Source organism: Numenius arquata, chromosome 16 (assembly GCF_964106895.1).
Source record: "Numenius arquata chromosome 16, bNumArq3.hap1.1, whole genome shotgun sequence".
NCBI classification, from domain to species: Eukaryota; Metazoa; Chordata; class Aves; order Charadriiformes; family Scolopacidae; genus Numenius; species Numenius arquata.
Genome location: NC_133591.1, coordinates 4,790,397 through 4,807,857, shown reverse-complemented (window position 1 = coordinate 4,807,857; position 17,461 = coordinate 4,790,397). Strand labels below are relative to the sequence as shown.

General features: G+C 46.7%; 1 protein-coding gene across 1 annotated transcript; it reads right to left on the bottom strand.

The window, feature by feature from the left end:
• Nucleotides 1–49: 49 nt before the first annotated feature.
• Nucleotides 50–8,575, bottom strand: MORN3 (MORN repeat containing 3). Its single transcript, XM_074159708.1, has 5 exons — nucleotides 8,431–8,575; nucleotides 7,573–7,730; nucleotides 5,292–5,451; nucleotides 2,206–2,390; nucleotides 50–118 (listed from the first exon to the last, which is right to left on the bottom strand). The coding sequence occupies exons 1-5, from the start codon at nucleotides 8,573–8,575 to the stop codon at nucleotides 50–52; spliced, it is 717 nt and encodes a 238-aa protein (XP_074015809.1).
• Between the last annotated feature and the right edge of the window lie 8,886 nt (nucleotides 8,576–17,461).

Below are 17,461 nucleotides of genomic sequence, written 5' to 3'. Positions count from 1 at the left end.
GGACCACGTTCTTATCTTACAGCTTTTTTTTTTCTTTAGCATCTTGTTATTAATTTTGGCTGTCATCAAACATCGCCTGGGCCTCTGCTAAAACACCATCTGGATCAGCCAGTTCAATCTAAATAAAAAGAATACAAATCAGTTATGCAGTGTAATTGAAGAAGCTTAAGGTTTTATAGATATTGATTACTCAAGCATTAACAGAATCTCCCGTGTATCAGGACTTCACTTTATATTGCAGCCTTTCAATTACTGTTTTCGAAATACTGCTATGCTTTCCTAATTTTATCAGCATGTTGAACATCACTTTATCTCCTTGAAATAGCTCTGTGTGGAGGGGTCTGATTCTCCTTTAAGGCATTCTTAGACAAAACTGGCTTTGATTTGTAGCCTGTTGGGTCTCGGGTGTCGTTTCAAAAGGTGAGTAATTGTGGTTGCCCAAGTGAGCATCAAAGATCACACGAAAGCAGGACTCTGGAGTCACATAACTGGATGCAGATTCTTGAGAGAGAAGTGCCAAAGTCCTGCCAGGAACTTGTCATCTCGCTCTGACCTGCTTTTTGTCCTGATGCTTTCTAGGGGATTTGTGTGGGGGGTGTTCTCCCAGGCAGAAGACATCCACTGTTGTTCTCATTTATTTTATTATGCTCACTGAAGCCTTGGCTTCAGTAATTACAACAGCAACTATCCCAAGTCTACCATGTTGTGTCTTTCCCCATCTCAGCAGTTATGTTCAAATTCTGCCTCGATGCATCCCCATCACCCACATGCTGGGTTCCTTCAAAGCCTGTGATAATCACTCTCTAGTTTTCAGCCATTTTCTGTCCTGTGCATCCCCACCCTTTGTTCCTTTTACCTGCTATGAAGACACACAGCGATGCTTCTCCCATGCAGAAGCTCAGATCCTCACCGTTAACCTCTTGCCAGGCAAAAGCCAACTAGTCCATCTCTGGTTTTGGCAGTTTCTAGCGTTCACTTTGTATCTACTTTTCTCTAACAGCTGCTCGTGATGGTAATTTGGCAAAAGGTTTATGAAAGTCTGAAGTCAATTTTTCTCCTTTTATCTGTTACTTCCTTCATACTCTGAGATCAATAAATCTCTTCCAATGGCAAGCGCAATAAAGGCAGTGAAAGCTGATGCTTGCTTTTTGCTCATAGAGCAGAAGAGAACTGGGTCATAATTTGGTCTTCAGGGAGTTAAATAAACAGCCAGGCTTGAACATCCTGCTTTAGCGAAAGGGTAATTCATCCCAGGGCTGCTGGGCCGGGTTGTTGGAATCCGAGGCTGTTCTCACTGACCTTTGACAAACTTTCTAAGGTAAATATTTTTAGCTACAGAAGTACTGTGCCTTTCACTTTTTTTGTTTTTTTTTTTTCAAAATCGAGATTGTTTTTCCCTGGTGAGTGTTTGGTGTTTATTATTCTGCACTGCTGTGGGTGTGCCTAGTATTTACAGGATTTAACTGGCTTATCAAAAATGTCCATGCTCAAAGGGCCCTTGCAATAGAAATCAGATTGGAAAAAATAAGGGACATGAAGATGTAAGAGCTGTGAGCTTCGGTAGGCTGCGGGTGCCCATTATCATCTGCAACAACTGTGTCCCAGGAGCAGAGGAGGAAGGTTTACCTGCCACAGGGCCGTGCTGTTCCCCATGTTATTGGAATAAAGCAGGATGCTGTGGTTGTTCAGTGTGGTTCTGCTCAGCCCTAAGCAAAGGAGCCTCCCCATCTGCTCCGCACATCCCTCTACCCTGCTGGGCATGGCCAGCCCCTAACTTGGGGTGCCGGGGTAAAGGAAATAACCAATATTAGTGCTGCAGCTGCTCGGGTTTCATTAAGGTCTAGTTGCCTTTAGCAGCTTGGCTTGGTGAAATCATTTTGTTTTGACGCAAATCCCACTATTGTCTCTGCCTCTATTGTCCCCGTTTCCTTTGTGCTGCTCCAGGTCTCTAAGCAGTTTTGGTGCATGAGAATGGCATTTTTTCAGCTGTAGGCAATTAGGAGGCTCCAGCGGTTGCTGGACAGGCCATTTGTCCCTAAGGGGTTGTTTAGGACAGTGTTGGCCAAAAGACTCTGAGCACACACCCCATGAGCTGGAAACCCCATGGGGATAATCACTTGAAGAGTGAAATGGTACCTGGAGAGCTGCCCTGAGCACTGATGAATGCAAACATCGCTAGCAAAACCAAAATTCCCAAACAATTACCTTTGGGATTGGATACTGAGGAGGGGCAGGAGCTTCGGCTCTGCTAAAGTCAATCAGAATTCCACACTTTGGTATATCTGCTGCCCAGATGCCTTCAAACAGCTGTCCCTTGTCCACGTAAAAAAATTTCCCTGGGCCGTGTTTCTTTCCATCTTTCCAACCTCCTTCGTACCGATTTTCATTTGCTGCAATTGAATACATAGAATCATCTAGGTTGGAAGGGACCCTCAAGATCATCTAGTCCAGCCATCAGCTGTTTCGTTTAGGGGCTACAAACAAAACCAATCAACACAGCAAACCAACAGAAGAGGAGATGAAGGGGGCTGCAGCACAGGGTGTTGTTTTGCTTTCATGGTGCTCTGTTTGCTGTGCCGCGGAGGGAGAAAAGGCTGCGGAAGAAGCCCACGCTTGCCTGCTTGGAACAAGAAGTGCATTCACCTGCTTTGTTGTTCTCCTGGTGATACTCATTTTTTGCTGTTAAGCACAGCGAGTGAGCTCAGGGTAAGACTAGTAGCTGAGTCACTCTTCACAACACGAAAAATTATAGGACGCAAGTTTTGAATTTGTCACTGCAACAAATCACGCAGGATCTCTGGCTTGAAGAGGTTTGCTTGTCTGGGCAAGGAACAGCAGCACTGTCTGATCATTGTCCAGTCAAAATAATCTTGATTTCAAATAATACTTGTAGTTATGTTTTTCCTCAATGAATTACAGAGCAAGATTTGCTGTGAGTGTCTGAAAGGTTCAGGCAATTGGTTACAGACTGTTTTTCCAGCTGTACTGCCTCTCTTGGCGTTTTTCTGCAAGTCAAGAGAAGTTTTTTTGAGCTCTGTGCTGCTCTCCAGGAATCACAAACAGGGAAAGCAGAGCTGCAAGGGTAAGAGAGCAGCCTCGTCCAGGGATGCTGGTTGAGAAGGGGCATCGTACCTACAGTGATGTTGGGGATGGACACATCCAGGCCACGCACCTCTCACTAGGAAAGTCCTCTGCTGTCCCCTTTTCCTACTTACGGTGTTTCAAAACCAAAAATCATGGGGTTTTGAAAAAAAAAACTTCTGACCAAGTTACTCAGTGGAAATATCTTTGGGTCTCAGCTGAACTCTGCCATTCTTCGTGGCAAGAGGAGGACAAAATACAAGGGCACCCAGCGTGGTGCCACAGAGATAGCTGGGAGTTGCCAGAACTCCGTAAGGCAAGAGGTAAAAACCAAAAACGCTTCTGGAGAGTGTGGCTGCCGGGCTCTTCAGGCAGGCTCTGGTTTACAGGTTGGAGCCATGGCGGTGGTTATCTTCAGCTTGCATCTGGTGGTGAGCTTATCTGCAATGCCGACCTGCCCTGCCCACTGGTGGGAGCAGCTCAGCTTCTGTTCTCCAGCCACTAGCAACACAGAAACCACCGAAATCACAGACCCGGCTGTGACAGAGGAGCCATCAAACGCCCTGGCTGCACCACAGCTCCCGGCTGCTCCCATCCACTCTCCATGAGAGCACCTCAGAGGCTGTGTTGTTCACAGCTGACATCTTCTCTGTGGATGTCCAATGCTCCGGTTTAAAACCCGCTTGGGAATGGGCTATAGCAGAGGCGGCAAATCAGCGCAGTGCTCCCAGGCACGCTGCCACTACAAGCAATTTAATCTTGAGCTGCAGCTCATCGTGACCTCCACTGAAGAACTCCTTTTCTTTCACCATCGCAAAGCTGCCGGCACGTGGGCACACTTCCAGCGGCTGAGCTGAATACACTAGGCTTGTGGGTATGAAATAAATGCTCTGGCTAATTTTAACCAAAAGGAATCCAGCTTGCAATCAGTAGCAGGCTACACTGGAGGCAACCAGGCTCTGAAATGGTGCATCAGCTGCAGCTCAGCCCTGAGGGGTTGTCAGTTTATAATGCTGAGGGTGACTTTTGACGGGATCGAAGCAGATCAGTGGAAGGAGTGACCCCTGGAAGTGGGTGCTGATTTCACCTGGATGAGCCATTGGTCCAAAGTGACTTTACAGACTTCAGAGCACAGAGAATGGTTTGGGTTGGAGGGACCTTAAAGATCATCGAGTTCCAACCCCCCCTGCCATGAGCAGGGACACCTCCCACCAGACCAGGTTGCTCAAAGCCCCGTCCAACCTGGCCTTGAACCCCTCCAGGGATGGGGCACCCACAGGTTCTCTGGGCAATCTGGGCCAGTGTCTCACCACCCTCACAGTAGAGAATTTCTTCCTAAATTCTAGTCTAAATCTACCCTCTTTCAGTTAAACCCCTTACCCCTCGTGCACGTGATGTGCAGTGAAGGTTGTGCTCATTCCTCCCAGCTGCTTTGCTTAGCTAATTACTAACCTTGGGATCACTTTCAAGCAAAAAAAAAAAAGATGAATACTAATATGGAGATAGTATTTCTTCAAATGTTCCTGGAATGCAGTCCTTTGTACTGCAAAGGACTGGGATTCTTGGCTTTGGGGAAAAATATGTTAAACTCCAACCAAAATAAGGGGAAAAAATTCCAAATTTCTATTTTTATGCTAAGATTGCCCCCAACATTCCCAATCCGTGATGTGCTCAGTGTTATTTCTGGGAAGGGATCATGTACTAATGAAACCCCCGTGTTCACTCAACATCAGCCAGTGTCGGAAGTAAGAGAGGGGATGGAGTGAACTCCAAAAGAAAACTTCCCTCCTTTTTTTTTTTCTGTGCTGGAAACTGGACTCCTCTTTGGTATGCAGCAGTTAGAAAGTATGTCTGGCAAAGTGCCTGGCTTGAAAAGAGAGATTTGCTCTTCTCTGACCCAACAGTATATTATCTCTAACCCTATCCATCCCAGTCATTTAAATGTAAATCACAGCAAAAATAAGCTTTCTTGCGTGTGGGCTTGAGCAGCGCAACGCCGGCCCTTGCACAGCTTGTGCTGCCTCCAGCCCCAAACCAGGAGGGGGAAGTTGACGCAGGGGAGCAGCCGCAACCTTGAGGCAAGGCTGCAGCAGGAGATGTGATGTAGCACCCAGAAATCTGGACGGTATGAGAGATCCAGAGATTAGCGCGACACCAAATACCTTGAAGGGGTCAGGCAGATGCATTGGGTGAGGGTGGCCAGTACTTACGCAGCCGCAGCATCCCCTGCCCGCCAGGCCGATCCTCCAGCCACTGCCCCTCGTAGACAGATCCATCCTGGTAGTACATCCGTCCCCAGCCACTCCGCAGCCCACCACTCCACTCGCCCTCGTAGCGCTCCACACCAGGGTAAAACGTCACCCCATAGCCCTGCAGGGCAGCACAGAGATGGCCAGTTAGGAGTCTTCATATTGAAAGGGGTCAGTGTTCAGTTTTGGGATACTACTTTCTTGATAGCTATTCCTTTGCTTAGTACTCTTACACATGGCTGCTGGCAGCCCAGCTCAGTGGCCATTCATGTGTTGAAGGAAACACATGAAGAGGTGATGGTATGGGATTATTTTTGGCAAATTATTTTATTCCCACAACAAAATGTTAGGTTTGTGTCTCAGCGTGTTATTACTGGCACAATGACTGCTAATATTTAGCTAAAAGCAGGTTTTACTAGTATATAAAGCTGCCTGGGGATAGGCAGCATAAACAAGACCTGTCTCTCAAGACCGGGATTTTATGCCTTTCAACCCTGACAATACTTCCTGCAGCCCAGTGTGTCCCAGGCTAGGCAACTCCTTCCCTTGTCCCTGAGCAGACTGAAGGTCTCTAAGTGATGCTGACCATGGAAATGGTTTTGCCTTCTCCTCCATCCATACCCTTGAAGAGGCAAACGGCCCCTTACCTTGCTCCTAAACAGCCCCTTGCCTTGCTTCCTTCCTCCTTCACAAGAAACTAAAGCCAGCCTGGAAGGCTACCTGCGGTGAGAGCGGCAGGCACAGGCAGCGATGCCACACGTGCCTCCCCGCAGCCGGGCGCTGGGCCAGGCTCCCAGGGCGGCAGGCGTCACCCCGACGGGGCAGGAGAGCTCTGACGCTGAGCAGTCTCTGCTCTTCGCTTTCTCTCCTTGGGCTCGATGCCACTGGCAGGTTTGGTTGGTGAACTTACAAATTAAGACCACTGGGTGTGCCCAAACTGGGGACCCCAAGGAGGTGTTTGTCTTACGTGTTTCTTTGCCATTAAGAGAAGTCCAGAGGTACCCCCTATACCAGGGAGTGATAACCAGTAAGAAATATTTACATATTCCTAATGAGTTTTCCCATACGAATAAAGCATTAATTTATCTCTGCACAAAAAAATAAAATCAATTCTAGAAATAACTGATTTTTCTGAGCATTAACTTTACTAAACTGCATGGATGTAAAAGGGAGAATTTTGTAGAAGCAAAAAACAACCCTATAGATATTCGGATGTCATATAAATCTTTCACCAAAGCTCAATCATCCTCAAAGAATGGGAGGGGAAGCTCCCTCCAAGAGACGGGAGCCATAGAGCCACATGCCAATTAGAAGCATAAGAGGCTATTAATTTAATTTAAGAGCAGACACAAAGACGAACACAAGGTTTCCATTGGCAGATCAGAAAACGTTCCTACAAGGATTTTGCACATAAGATTGCAGTCATTTTTACCAGATGACTTCCTCATTATGCTTCCTTTAGAAAAAACAGTGATTTATGTGACAGGCTTAATTTCCAAAAGAACCCATGTTATTTGTCTAATGCGCTGTAAAACTCCCAGAAGAAGGTACATTTTCCTGCAGTGCTTATAATGCAGGTTCCTCCAACCTCTTCAAGGATGAAAGGAATTAAAGGGATGGGTGGGGAAGATTAAGACACAGGATACAAAACCTCTCGTCCTGTGTGGCTGAGCTACAGGTGAGTCTGGGCAGTGATCACTGCTCTGTGGCAACTGGTGGGAGGTTGGGGCTGTAGCCCAGTCACCTGCACATGGGTGGGATGGGTCCCTCTCCAGAGGGGATATGGAGGGTAATGAGGTGCTCTCGGCCATGCTTGGCTTTTTAAGAATGATGGATTTTCACTCTTGTAGCTTCTTGGGCTTTCTGCACATTCAAATTAAGATTTAAAGAGGGCCCGAGCCTGGAGGAAGGTTTGTTCCTGTAGCTTCTGCCCAATGTCACACTGCTGCTTCCCTTCTGAGGGCCGTGGGATATGGTGTAGCTCCTGCATCTGATGTGGAAAGGTGAGTAGTACTAGGAGAAGTGACATGGGGAGGGCAGGAGAGGGCTTAAACACTAGAGCTTTTGCTCTTGCTTTAATTTTCTTGTTCCACATATTCATTTCCCCAAAACCCTTCAATTCAGCCTCAGTATTTGTAAAATCAGTATTTTAAGTGATCTTTTTGCATGTGTGCACCCAACACTTCCCCACATTTTGGGGAACGCTGCCTTGCCACCCGCAGGCGCAGGAAACCTCACTTACGCATTTCGTGTCGTTTTTCCACCAGCCTGCGTACACCTTCTTGTATTCCTTGGTTACAGGGTCAAGAATGCTGTATGAGCCATAACCATCCCGCTTCCCAAACTTCCAGTCACCGCTATAAATAGCTCTGGCGTGTTTCCATACCTGGATGCCTTTACCTGTTTAACAAACAAGAGGGATTTCAGGGAGACCATCGTGGTTGTTAGGAGAAGGGTTTACAGGGCTCCTTATCTACGGCTCCATCCCAGGCGAGGCAGCGGTCCCTGCACCGAGGCAGGTTTATGTCTGGGATTCAGTTTAGCTTCCCGAGTCGGATGCATCATTAATCTTGATCAGAGGCTTCCTGTGTGGCCTTTGCTGAATGCACTTAAATCTTTCCAAACCTCAGGTTACTGCTTGTAAACAAGCCTGTCCTGCTCCGGCTGCTCAGGGCTCGGTCAGGGTCTCCTTCCCCTGCTCTGTCTCCTGCAGCACCCACCATGACTCGAGGACAAATTAATATTCCTGAAGCCAAGTCAGGAGCCGAGAGAGCTCCAGGGACTGCGCAGCCAGGGCACATCCTGGTGTGTGGAGCCAACTGCAGTTTGCTGTGCTTGCAGAGGACTTTTAAACACCTATTATCTAGATATTTCAGGTAACTGCCTCTGAGTGCATGCAAAAGCTCTTCAAGTTACCAATTAGAAATATTTCTGAGTACATTTTTGCATGACATATATCAAAGACATATATATATAGACATAGTCATACACGGATGAATGGTCTTCCAGGAGTGTAGACAACCGCTGACTGTTCCCTGCCCCTAGGAACTTTTCTAAAGTCATTTAAATTGGTACTTTTTCTCAAAATGGTCTATCTTACCATGTTTCAAGTTGTCCAGCCATTCTCCAGTATAGTAATCCCCATTTACAGCATAGACCGTGTGTCTTAATCCACATTTCTGTGCTTTCCTGTCCCATTCATGCCAGAGAGGCTCTGTAGCCCTGGGGTATTTTACAATGGGCATATTGCTCACAGCTGCAGAGGAAAATAAACGATTGTCACCAATAAATTAGAGAGAAATTACTACAGCAGGTACAGTCTATTTGTGAGCTATGTTTTAATAGGCACCCGAATCAGTAATTGATGTCTGGCTTCAGAGGGGTAAAATAGAGATATAACAAACAGAAGGTATCTAAAAATACTGAAGTACAAACCAGCACCATCTGAAAATAGGCTTGCAGCATAGTCTGGCCTGTTAGGAAATGTTAAATCGGTCTCAGCAGGTGGGGTCTGTGGTGGGCATTGGTCTCTGTACCTGCCAGAGGTCTTAGGGAGCACAGGGAAAGGCAGCCCCTTCTCCATACAGCCGAAACCCTGCTAGGCTCCTTCTCACGGCTGCTCCTCTGCCAGCAGCTCTGCCCAAGGCTGGAGCAGTCATTTAAGCAAATTAGAAAATTATTTGTTCACTAGGAAATATCTCAGGACATTGGAAAACATTCACAAGATGGAGCGGGTCAGAGAGTTGGCTGGTGTCCCTGGGGTGCACCCGGAGCTTGGACACTTCGTACGTCCAGCAGTAACGTAGCTCAGGCTCCTTTACTGCTAAAAATATCAAACCTGAATGTGTCTTGTTAAAAGGGGTCAAAACCACAACATTTCTATCTACCGGGAGGCTGCAGATTTGCCCAGGGCAGGACAAGCACTTGTAAGCCCAGCAAGCTGCCAAGGAGGTGGCTTCTGAATTGACACAGGCTTTAGACCAGGCAGGGGATGACAGGCACAGTGGGGAGGTGATTCGGGTGTCAGAGTTCTGGAGGGAAAGGCTCGGGTGTTGGGGAAAAGCAGGGAGAAGAAGGTGTTTTGGCTGACCAATACAGAGAGGACAACAGCAGAGTACGGCACGGTGGTGATTTCTGGGCGCTGCTGGTGGAACGGCTCGCTGTTCAGTGCAGCGGGAATGCCAGCATGGATTCAGAGGTGAGAGTGGTCTCCTATAAACCATAAATAAATGCCAAAAGGCGGCTGTAGAAACAAAAAGCAAGTTTCTATGAATGCCGTTAACACCTAGGGCTTGGCTGAAGCCTGGCAGCATGGAACGCTCTCCGATTTTGTCTCCTGGGCTCCCTCTTCTGTCCTGATCCGCTGGACTGAGCCATATCTAGTGATTTTGCTGCATCTCCCTTCTCAGCAGAGCAAAGCTCCGGTTCCTGCTGTGCTGCAGGTGTTGGGGAGCCAGCTATGGGGGAAAGCATGGAGCTTGGGAGGAGAGGGGAAAGGAAGGTGCTTTGAGTCCTTGCTAGGGAATAAAAGCTAGAAGTTATAATTAAGAAAATATAGTTAGCACTCATCCTCAGTTCTCCACGTAGCTGTGGGAAACAGTCATTCAACAGCTATTTGGGAGGATATCACTGCTAAAAAAAAAAAAAAAGTACAGCTGTGTCCATGAGCCTTCCTCCCCAAAACACAGCTGTGTTGTGTAATGCGCTCCCCACACAGCTCCTTACCGTGGGGCTGTGGGTGCGCAGGCAGGGCTGGGGAGCGCAAAAAGGGCTGGGGGGCCTGCCCGGGCACTGCATTGTGAGCTCAGACCTGGGGAGGGGTAGGGGTTCCTGCCAGGCTGCAGTGGGAGGAGAGGGACTGGGGAGTGGGTTCCCGGCTGATCGCTCCTCCTTCAGCTGTTGAACTCTGGTACTTCCTCCACCAACCCCAAGGAGACGTGGGAAGGTGAAGACCACCACGTTGTCAACTCTAGAAGCAGATGTTTTGGGAAGGGGGTTGTCTGTGAGGGTAGAGGAGAACTTGGCAGCTGGAGTCCCCTGGCCATGTTCCCTTTGGGAAACATCTTGCTTTGAGGACACTGAGGGCAGGATTTCTCCCTTGGTATGATGGATTCTGCCCGCTGCAGAGGATGGTTTTTCTGCAATGCAAACACAGGATACACCACAGCTGCTAAGTTTCGCCCTCACCTTTGGGGACTGCAGCCCCCAGAGAGGGGGATCTTTCCAATATTTTCCAAGAGCTGGGGGGTTGCTGGTTCATGTCTGTTCTCCCCTTGCTGGCGGGAGCAGAAAAGCCGAGCTACAGCTACATGCACCCAGCCTGACACCAGCCGTGATCTCCAAGCATCTTGTGGCTATGAAGGGATGTCTCCCCACTGCCCCCACCAGATGGGAGCATCACTGTCCCACCATCACATCTGACCACTTCTTTAGCTCAAAGCTTAGGATTTAAAATACCCAGGGAGGATTCTCAGTTGCGGGGGCAGCCACAGCACCTCGCTGTCTGCTCACCGTGCCCTCCGAGGCACAGCCCACACAGAGCACCCAGGGTAATGCAGGCAGGTGGGAGCCACCTTTATTTGCTGAATCCCCTTACAAACTTAAGACACTGATGCCAGGTTTGTGTTATAACATAGTTGGTATTTGCTGCTGTGGATGGTTTTAGCCACCTACTACAAGGGCACAGGGAGGCTGGCAGCAGGAGGCAGGCAGTGCAGAACTGCTCTGGCTGCAGCCTCCCACAGTGGCTGCAGCTTTCAGTGCTGACGGCTAGAGGCTGCTGCTCCCGTGCATCTCTGCTGCCGCTGCTGTGCTTGGAAATGAGGATCTTAGAGAGTTCCAGAGTCTCCAGACATTCGTCTATGCTCTCACCTCGGAGCTTTGTCAGGTCTCTGGTAAAATGCAGCTTTAGTTTGCACAGCCCTATAGGAAGCCCAGTTCTTCCCTTTGGGTCTACACAGGACTTCAGAGCAATGCAATTTAGCTACAACTACACTTTTTTTCCATCTGTACATACTAACTTAATGAAAAGCAAGGTGGAAAATTCAAAAGGCTGCAGAGAAGGGTCTGCTGATGGTGCCCAGCAGCACCCTGCCTGCCACTGCACCATATCGCGTTTGTGTGACCTCCGCAGCAGCTCTGCCGTCGCAGGAGCACCCTGCCTGACCATCACCCAGCCCAGAGGATGCCCTGGGTGAGTTCACCCCTTGCATTGACTCTGCACCACGGTGCTGCCCCACACCAGGGTGCCTTTGCCAGCACCCTCCAGAGCAGCTGAGCCATTCACAGTCCCTCCTCGCCCCCGTGGCAATGGCTCCAAGCGGGATGCCCAGGGCACCTTTTGATGCTTCTCCCCAGCAAGAGCAGGGTGGCAGAGCAGCAACGGGAGCAGACGATGGGGAAAGCCCACATGCTTTGTTTGCAAAGCACCCTTGAGCTTGGCCCACGCTCTGCTGCTGGCCCACGCTCTCCTGCCGCCCCCCACCACAAGAACCACGCCATGGACACCAACCTGTGCTAGGTGCCGGCTGGGTGCTGCCAGCTGCATCGTTATGGTTGTCATAGCAACTCTGCCAAACTCCCGCGCAAAGGGTGACGGGAGCGTGGCCGGGAATGCTGCCAGAGAGCTGGAAGGCTGAGCGGCTGCAGGCAGAGAGGGATGCTGGTGGGATGGGGGCTCACCCCCCATGCTCCCTGGTGAGGTCAAGGGATGGAGCTGGAGCTGGGCTCCTCTGTGGAGCTGTCGAGTGCATGCCATTCTCCAGAGCTAAGTGTCTTCAAGTTAAGGATTATCCAGCAGAATATAAAATCCTGATAAACAACGAGTGCTTCATCTCTGGTTGGTTTTCTGATATGTGCAGCAGCGGAAACCTGGAAATGAAAGCACTGATTATAGTACTGATGGGTTACAAATAAATCAGTCATAAGAAGAAGGAGAAACCCCCTGAAAATGCACATCACAGGTCTCAAAACAGAAATCTGAATAAAACTGGCACTTTTCCCCTCTAATTCCCTCATCTACTGCATTTCCTCTGCAGCCATGGCGAGCAGGGATTGCCATTGTGTCCTTGTGGGTGTCTGATAATCTTCCCTAAAGGGTACTTAACTAAGCATGTTTCAAGTATAAAACCAAAGTTCTTGTCTCCCTCCCATGAGTCAAACACATTTGTTTATTGTTATCCTTTTATCACATTTTTTGTGCCCAACATTACAGGCTGGATGGTAAAAATTTTGAGGCAGGTGGGGAATCTTGGGTTGAAAAAATGCACCCACCTCTGTAGATGTGAGATACAGCTCGGTCTTCCCTGTGTGTGTTCATCCGCCACCTTCAGTGTTTGTAGCATTGAAGGTGGCTTAAACACTGTGTCCACGCTCAGGTAGGACACAGGGTGCGCGTGAGGGGATGGTGACAACCAGGGAACATGCAATTTTCGACTGCAATTATTATAGCAGATTATGATGGGCTAGGAGGAGAACTTGGGTTTCCCTTGATGCAGTTCCCCTTGTTCTGGCCTTTCTAGCCAAAATATGGCCCCAAATTTCCTTCTTGCCTTTTTTTTTTTTTTTTAATTGGTTTTTCATTTCACTCTCATGAACATTGGTCACTGCCACCGAGGAGCTCCAGCAAAGCCTCCTCCACCAGGGTGTGATGTGGCTTCAGTTCTGTTGCTGTCCATACGGTTTTTGCTTCAGTTGTCTGGCATTTGATTAAACCTTACATTTATTAAGACTGAAAGAAAGCTGTTAAATCAGTCAGTGTAAATTATGCTTTAATTCAGCCCATTCTACTGCCAATACAATTTGTTGCAATTGACTTTTAGCTCTCCAATTTCTTTCAGTTTGGACACATCGAAGAGCAAACTAAGCAAGGGGAGGATGCATGGAGGAACGTGCTCTGAAACACGCCATTTGTGGAGTGAGGTCCCATGACACAATGCACCTTAATTTTTTTCAGTTAAAGAGTAAGATTTTTTTTTAAATTAAATTAACCCCAAAGACCTCAGTATTCTACATCTGAAACTGATCATTTTCTCAATGAAAGGAAACAGCTGCTCCAAGTTGAGTTTGCTCTCATAAAGCTTGGGGAACCACCCAAGTGAAATGCCCGAACCAACTGAAAACTGTCAGAATCAATAATTTCAGTCTATTCCGGGAATTCTGTAGAATAAATAGAGAAAAAAACATTTAGAGAAACATATGTTGGAACTCTTTAAAGGTGAAGAATGTGACAACAACATACTGTGGAAGTAGGATGCTCAGATGTGTGTTTTGTTGCTGCTATATTCAAAAGAAAAGCCCGAGAAAGCAGTGGGAGGGTCTTGGACTCCAACCAAGCATGTGTCGGGTTTAGCCGGATGAGCACAGAGTGGGGGCAGCGCTGAAGGAACTTCCCCACCACTCTGTTTTTAAGAATTATTATTACAGGATTTAGGAAGGATTGAAGTGAAAGGTTTGAGATGTAAACATCACTGGTTGCCTTTGGCTTAAGAGGCAGCCTTGCAGGAAAGCGTTTCTTTAAAACTCTTCCCTTCTTTTTGCTGGGAGCTGCTCTCTCAAGACAAAAAACATGTTGGTTTTACATCAAAACAACCTAAAGAACTCTGGGTTATCTGAAATGTTGAAGCACTTACATATATATGCAAAGTGAAATGTTCAAGTTGTTGAAGCTGATGCTTAGGAGATACCCTCTCCCCATGAGTGTCTTTCACTGGAGATTTACTGCTAATTCTCTACTTAACTACCTGCAACCAGACTGTTCAAAGGTAGTGTTGTGTTAATTATTGAAGTTACCCAAAACTGAGAATTATTTACTGCATAACTGTGCAGTGCTTTGCAGGACGCTTGATATTGTTTTAAAACAGGCAGATCACAGTAGGAAGATGGGGGCAGATAAATTTGGGCATACTCGAGCCAACGCCTCACTTCAAGTCCTTAACTGAGGAATTAATCCAGATTACAAAATGAAACAGCAGTAGCAATTTCCAGTAGAAATACGTGCCAAGTATTTTATTTATCATGGCTTATCGTCACCTGATGTCAGAATGGGACTCATCTACATTTCTATTTTGTCCTTTCCCATTTGCACTGTGCTGGAAAGAGTCAGTATATGTAGGACAGGGTAGGAAGCATCCAAGGAAACAGCCCCAACTATCGTAAGAGAAAAGAATGAATGGAATCTGTGTTCAGAAATATTTTGGAGGGTGAAGGAAGGAGCTCTCGTGTGACCGTACATATATAACCACATGTACTTGAACAAAATTTAACACCAAAAGAGCAGTCAGTCACAATTTCGCTGTGATCCTTAACTTGATTTATTAACTCAATTTCTTTGATAAGTTTTCTGGCAGCGAATAGCTGATGAGTTGGGGATTAATTAAGGTAAAGCAACACATTTCGTACTTGTAGATTCACCGTGCAAAGGCCTTAGAAGATCTCTGGCAGCAAAAGCGAGCTATTCAAAAGCTGGAAGATTAGATTTGCAAGATACCTAAAAATATGTTCTTAAAATATTCAAATTCAGAGGAAAGGCACCATTCGTTATGTGTTGACACAAGTGAGACATGCTTGTATAGCCTGAAATCTAGAGCGGCTGTCTGCTCCAGAAATCCAGAGCGATACAATGATGCTGTCCTTCCACTGTCCCTTCCCCATGGCCCCAGCCATGGGAGCAGGAAGATCTGACTTCAGTCTGCAATTTTCCCCAGGTATCACTGGGAAGGCTCTCTGGATTAGCACACACCTTCTTAACTTCTTGCAGGATCAGTATTAAGGAGACTGCCAATTTGAAAACTCAGTACAAAGCTAAATGGATGAACATTTATAAAGATTTTTGAGTCTCTTCCTTCAAGAAATCTAGTTTTGGAGCATGTTTTAGTTATAGAAATTAAAATTGTAAAAAGAATACCGAAAAAGAAGATGATAGTTAAATAAAATGAATGCCAAGAACATGGATATGGAAACCAAAGTCACTCAGGACAACAGGCTGTGATATATATTATGTGATTTTTTTTATTTTATGACTCCTAACTCAGAAACTGAGTCCTTTTAAAACTGACAGATCTAATTAAAATCTGCATCTTGTATTCTTAGGAAGTAAAATTATATGCACTATAATAAACAAATTCTCTAGTTCTAGTTAAAAAAAAAAAAAATCACTGTTATCTTACCTTGTTTTGGTTTTATTCACAAAGATGTGATTGAAATAATGAGATTATACAAACAGCTCTAATCTCCCAGGAGTTGGAAAGAGATTACAGGTAATTCCGAAATCTTTTGTATTGGCACAACATTAAATACTGTTAGAACCAGCTGCACAGCCAGCCGTACTACGCTCACATTATTTGTGTTTAATGAAATTGTTACTGTTTTAAAGAAACATACCTCTTGAATTAATATTAAAAAATAGCACATCTTAGTTAAAAGACTTTGAAATAAATCTTTTGGGGTTATAATTATACACAGCCTCAATATGCATAAGAATAGCTCCTTGTCAAGAGGTGTAAGGAAGAGGTATGAAAGTTTTGAATAAAGGTCCGGTGATTCTCCGGAAAAATCCGGAGTTTTGAATAAAAGCCGGTGTGAGGCTGTTCCAGGAGAGCTCTGGGGCCAGCGTGGCTCCGAGTGGGAAATGCACATTTCCTGCCTTTGTACATGCAGAGCCCACAGAAACATAGACCACAGCCCTAGGGAACACGTCATCAGGCTGCAGAATTATGGCCCAGGGCAAATATCCACGAGTGTTATTAAGAGCCGCCTTCTATTCTTTTGAGGCTTATAGCTCAGGAGTGAAACGAATAGTTTTAAGGGTTATTTACAATTTATGATGTATTCTATGAGTACTGATGAGTTCTATAAGAATTCAGAGCACACTTGGTTCAGAGTGTGATTTAATGAGCAGAGGAAGCCCTAAACAAACACAGCTACATCTTAGCGGTGGCTCTCTGATAAACTGAGCTGACAGAGTAACTGCAAAGGTGGAAGGCTTATTTTCACATGGGAAGGGAAAATAATTTTAGTGGTAGGGAGTACTCCAACCTTGTGGTGAACTGGTAAGTTTCAGCACGTATCCAGCGCAGAATTAAAACTGTGATCTGAGATGCAATTCTTTTTCTGCAATCCAGAATCCTGCAGGCTTCCTGTAACATAAGGTGCCATTACACAGGGTTGTGGACAAATGCTAGAATCTGGGATAAATATAGTACAGACATTAAAAAAAACCTCCTGTGACGTTTATACTACACTTATTTATTTATTGTTCTACTTCAAGATTGTCAAGGTTATGTGTTTTATCTCTGGACAAGCGTGGACCTCACTGGAGGAGCTGAAAGGACAATGCAATGTCCCTGTGGTTGGTTGTTGTTAAATCGGCAAAAATCCCCAACCACCACAAGTTCTGAGCAGGTTTCTTTGAAAACCAAGCAGAGGCACGCAGCAGGTCATTGACTGCATTTCAGGTGTCCGCCCACACATGTATGAAAAGAACATACAAAAAGGGCATAAAAACGAGAACACAGCACTAATATAGAACAAGAAAAGGACCAGGGGCAGCATGCACATGGAAGAAGGTCTCTACACCAAGTATTTTTGCTTGTTTGGGCAGAATCCAAGGAAATGGGATCCTACAGATACTCTTTGTGAAAAGACAGCATTGCACTCAAGTTTTCATTTCGGCTTCACACCTCCCCTCCCCTTGTATGTTGGTTTTTTTTTTTTTTTAATTGTTTCCTTTTCCTTCCACTTTGCCTATTTCCACCCGTTTGCAACAAACCCATCCTCCAAGAAGTGCAGAACCAACATCCACAGCCTTTACAGCTCCGGTGCATCACACCCCGCCCTCTGCTCTCACCCTGAGCTCCCTGGAACTGGGCCATACACTATGGCACTCGGACAGCCCAGAGGCCACCAGGCCCCCGCTCCCAGTTTGCCAGTCCTGCCACCAAGCGGCTTATTGTTGGAATAATAATAAATAGGAAAGATCAGGATTTGCCTCGTCATTTTCTCCTCCTGATCTTAACGATCTAAGCGCTGTGCCTCGGCCCCAGGCCGCTGCTGGGCCGGGCCGCCTCAGCCCAGGCCCGTGGACGCCTCAGCCAGCGGGTCGCTCTGAGGGGACCGTCCCCGCCGCACGGCGG

Coding starts and splice junctions, on each gene's coding strand:
- MORN3 (XM_074159708.1), bottom strand. CDS start 8,575: ATGCCCATTGTAAAATACCCCAGGGCTACAGAGCCTCTCTGGCATGAA. Junction 7,731..8,430: donor GCTGGACAACTTGAAACATG/GTAAGATAGACC, acceptor TTTGTTAAACAG/GTAAAGGCATCCAGGTATGG. Junction 119..2,205: donor CTCAGTATCCAATCCCAAAG/GTAATTGTTTGG, acceptor CTTTTTATTTAG/ATTGAACTGGCTGATCCAGA.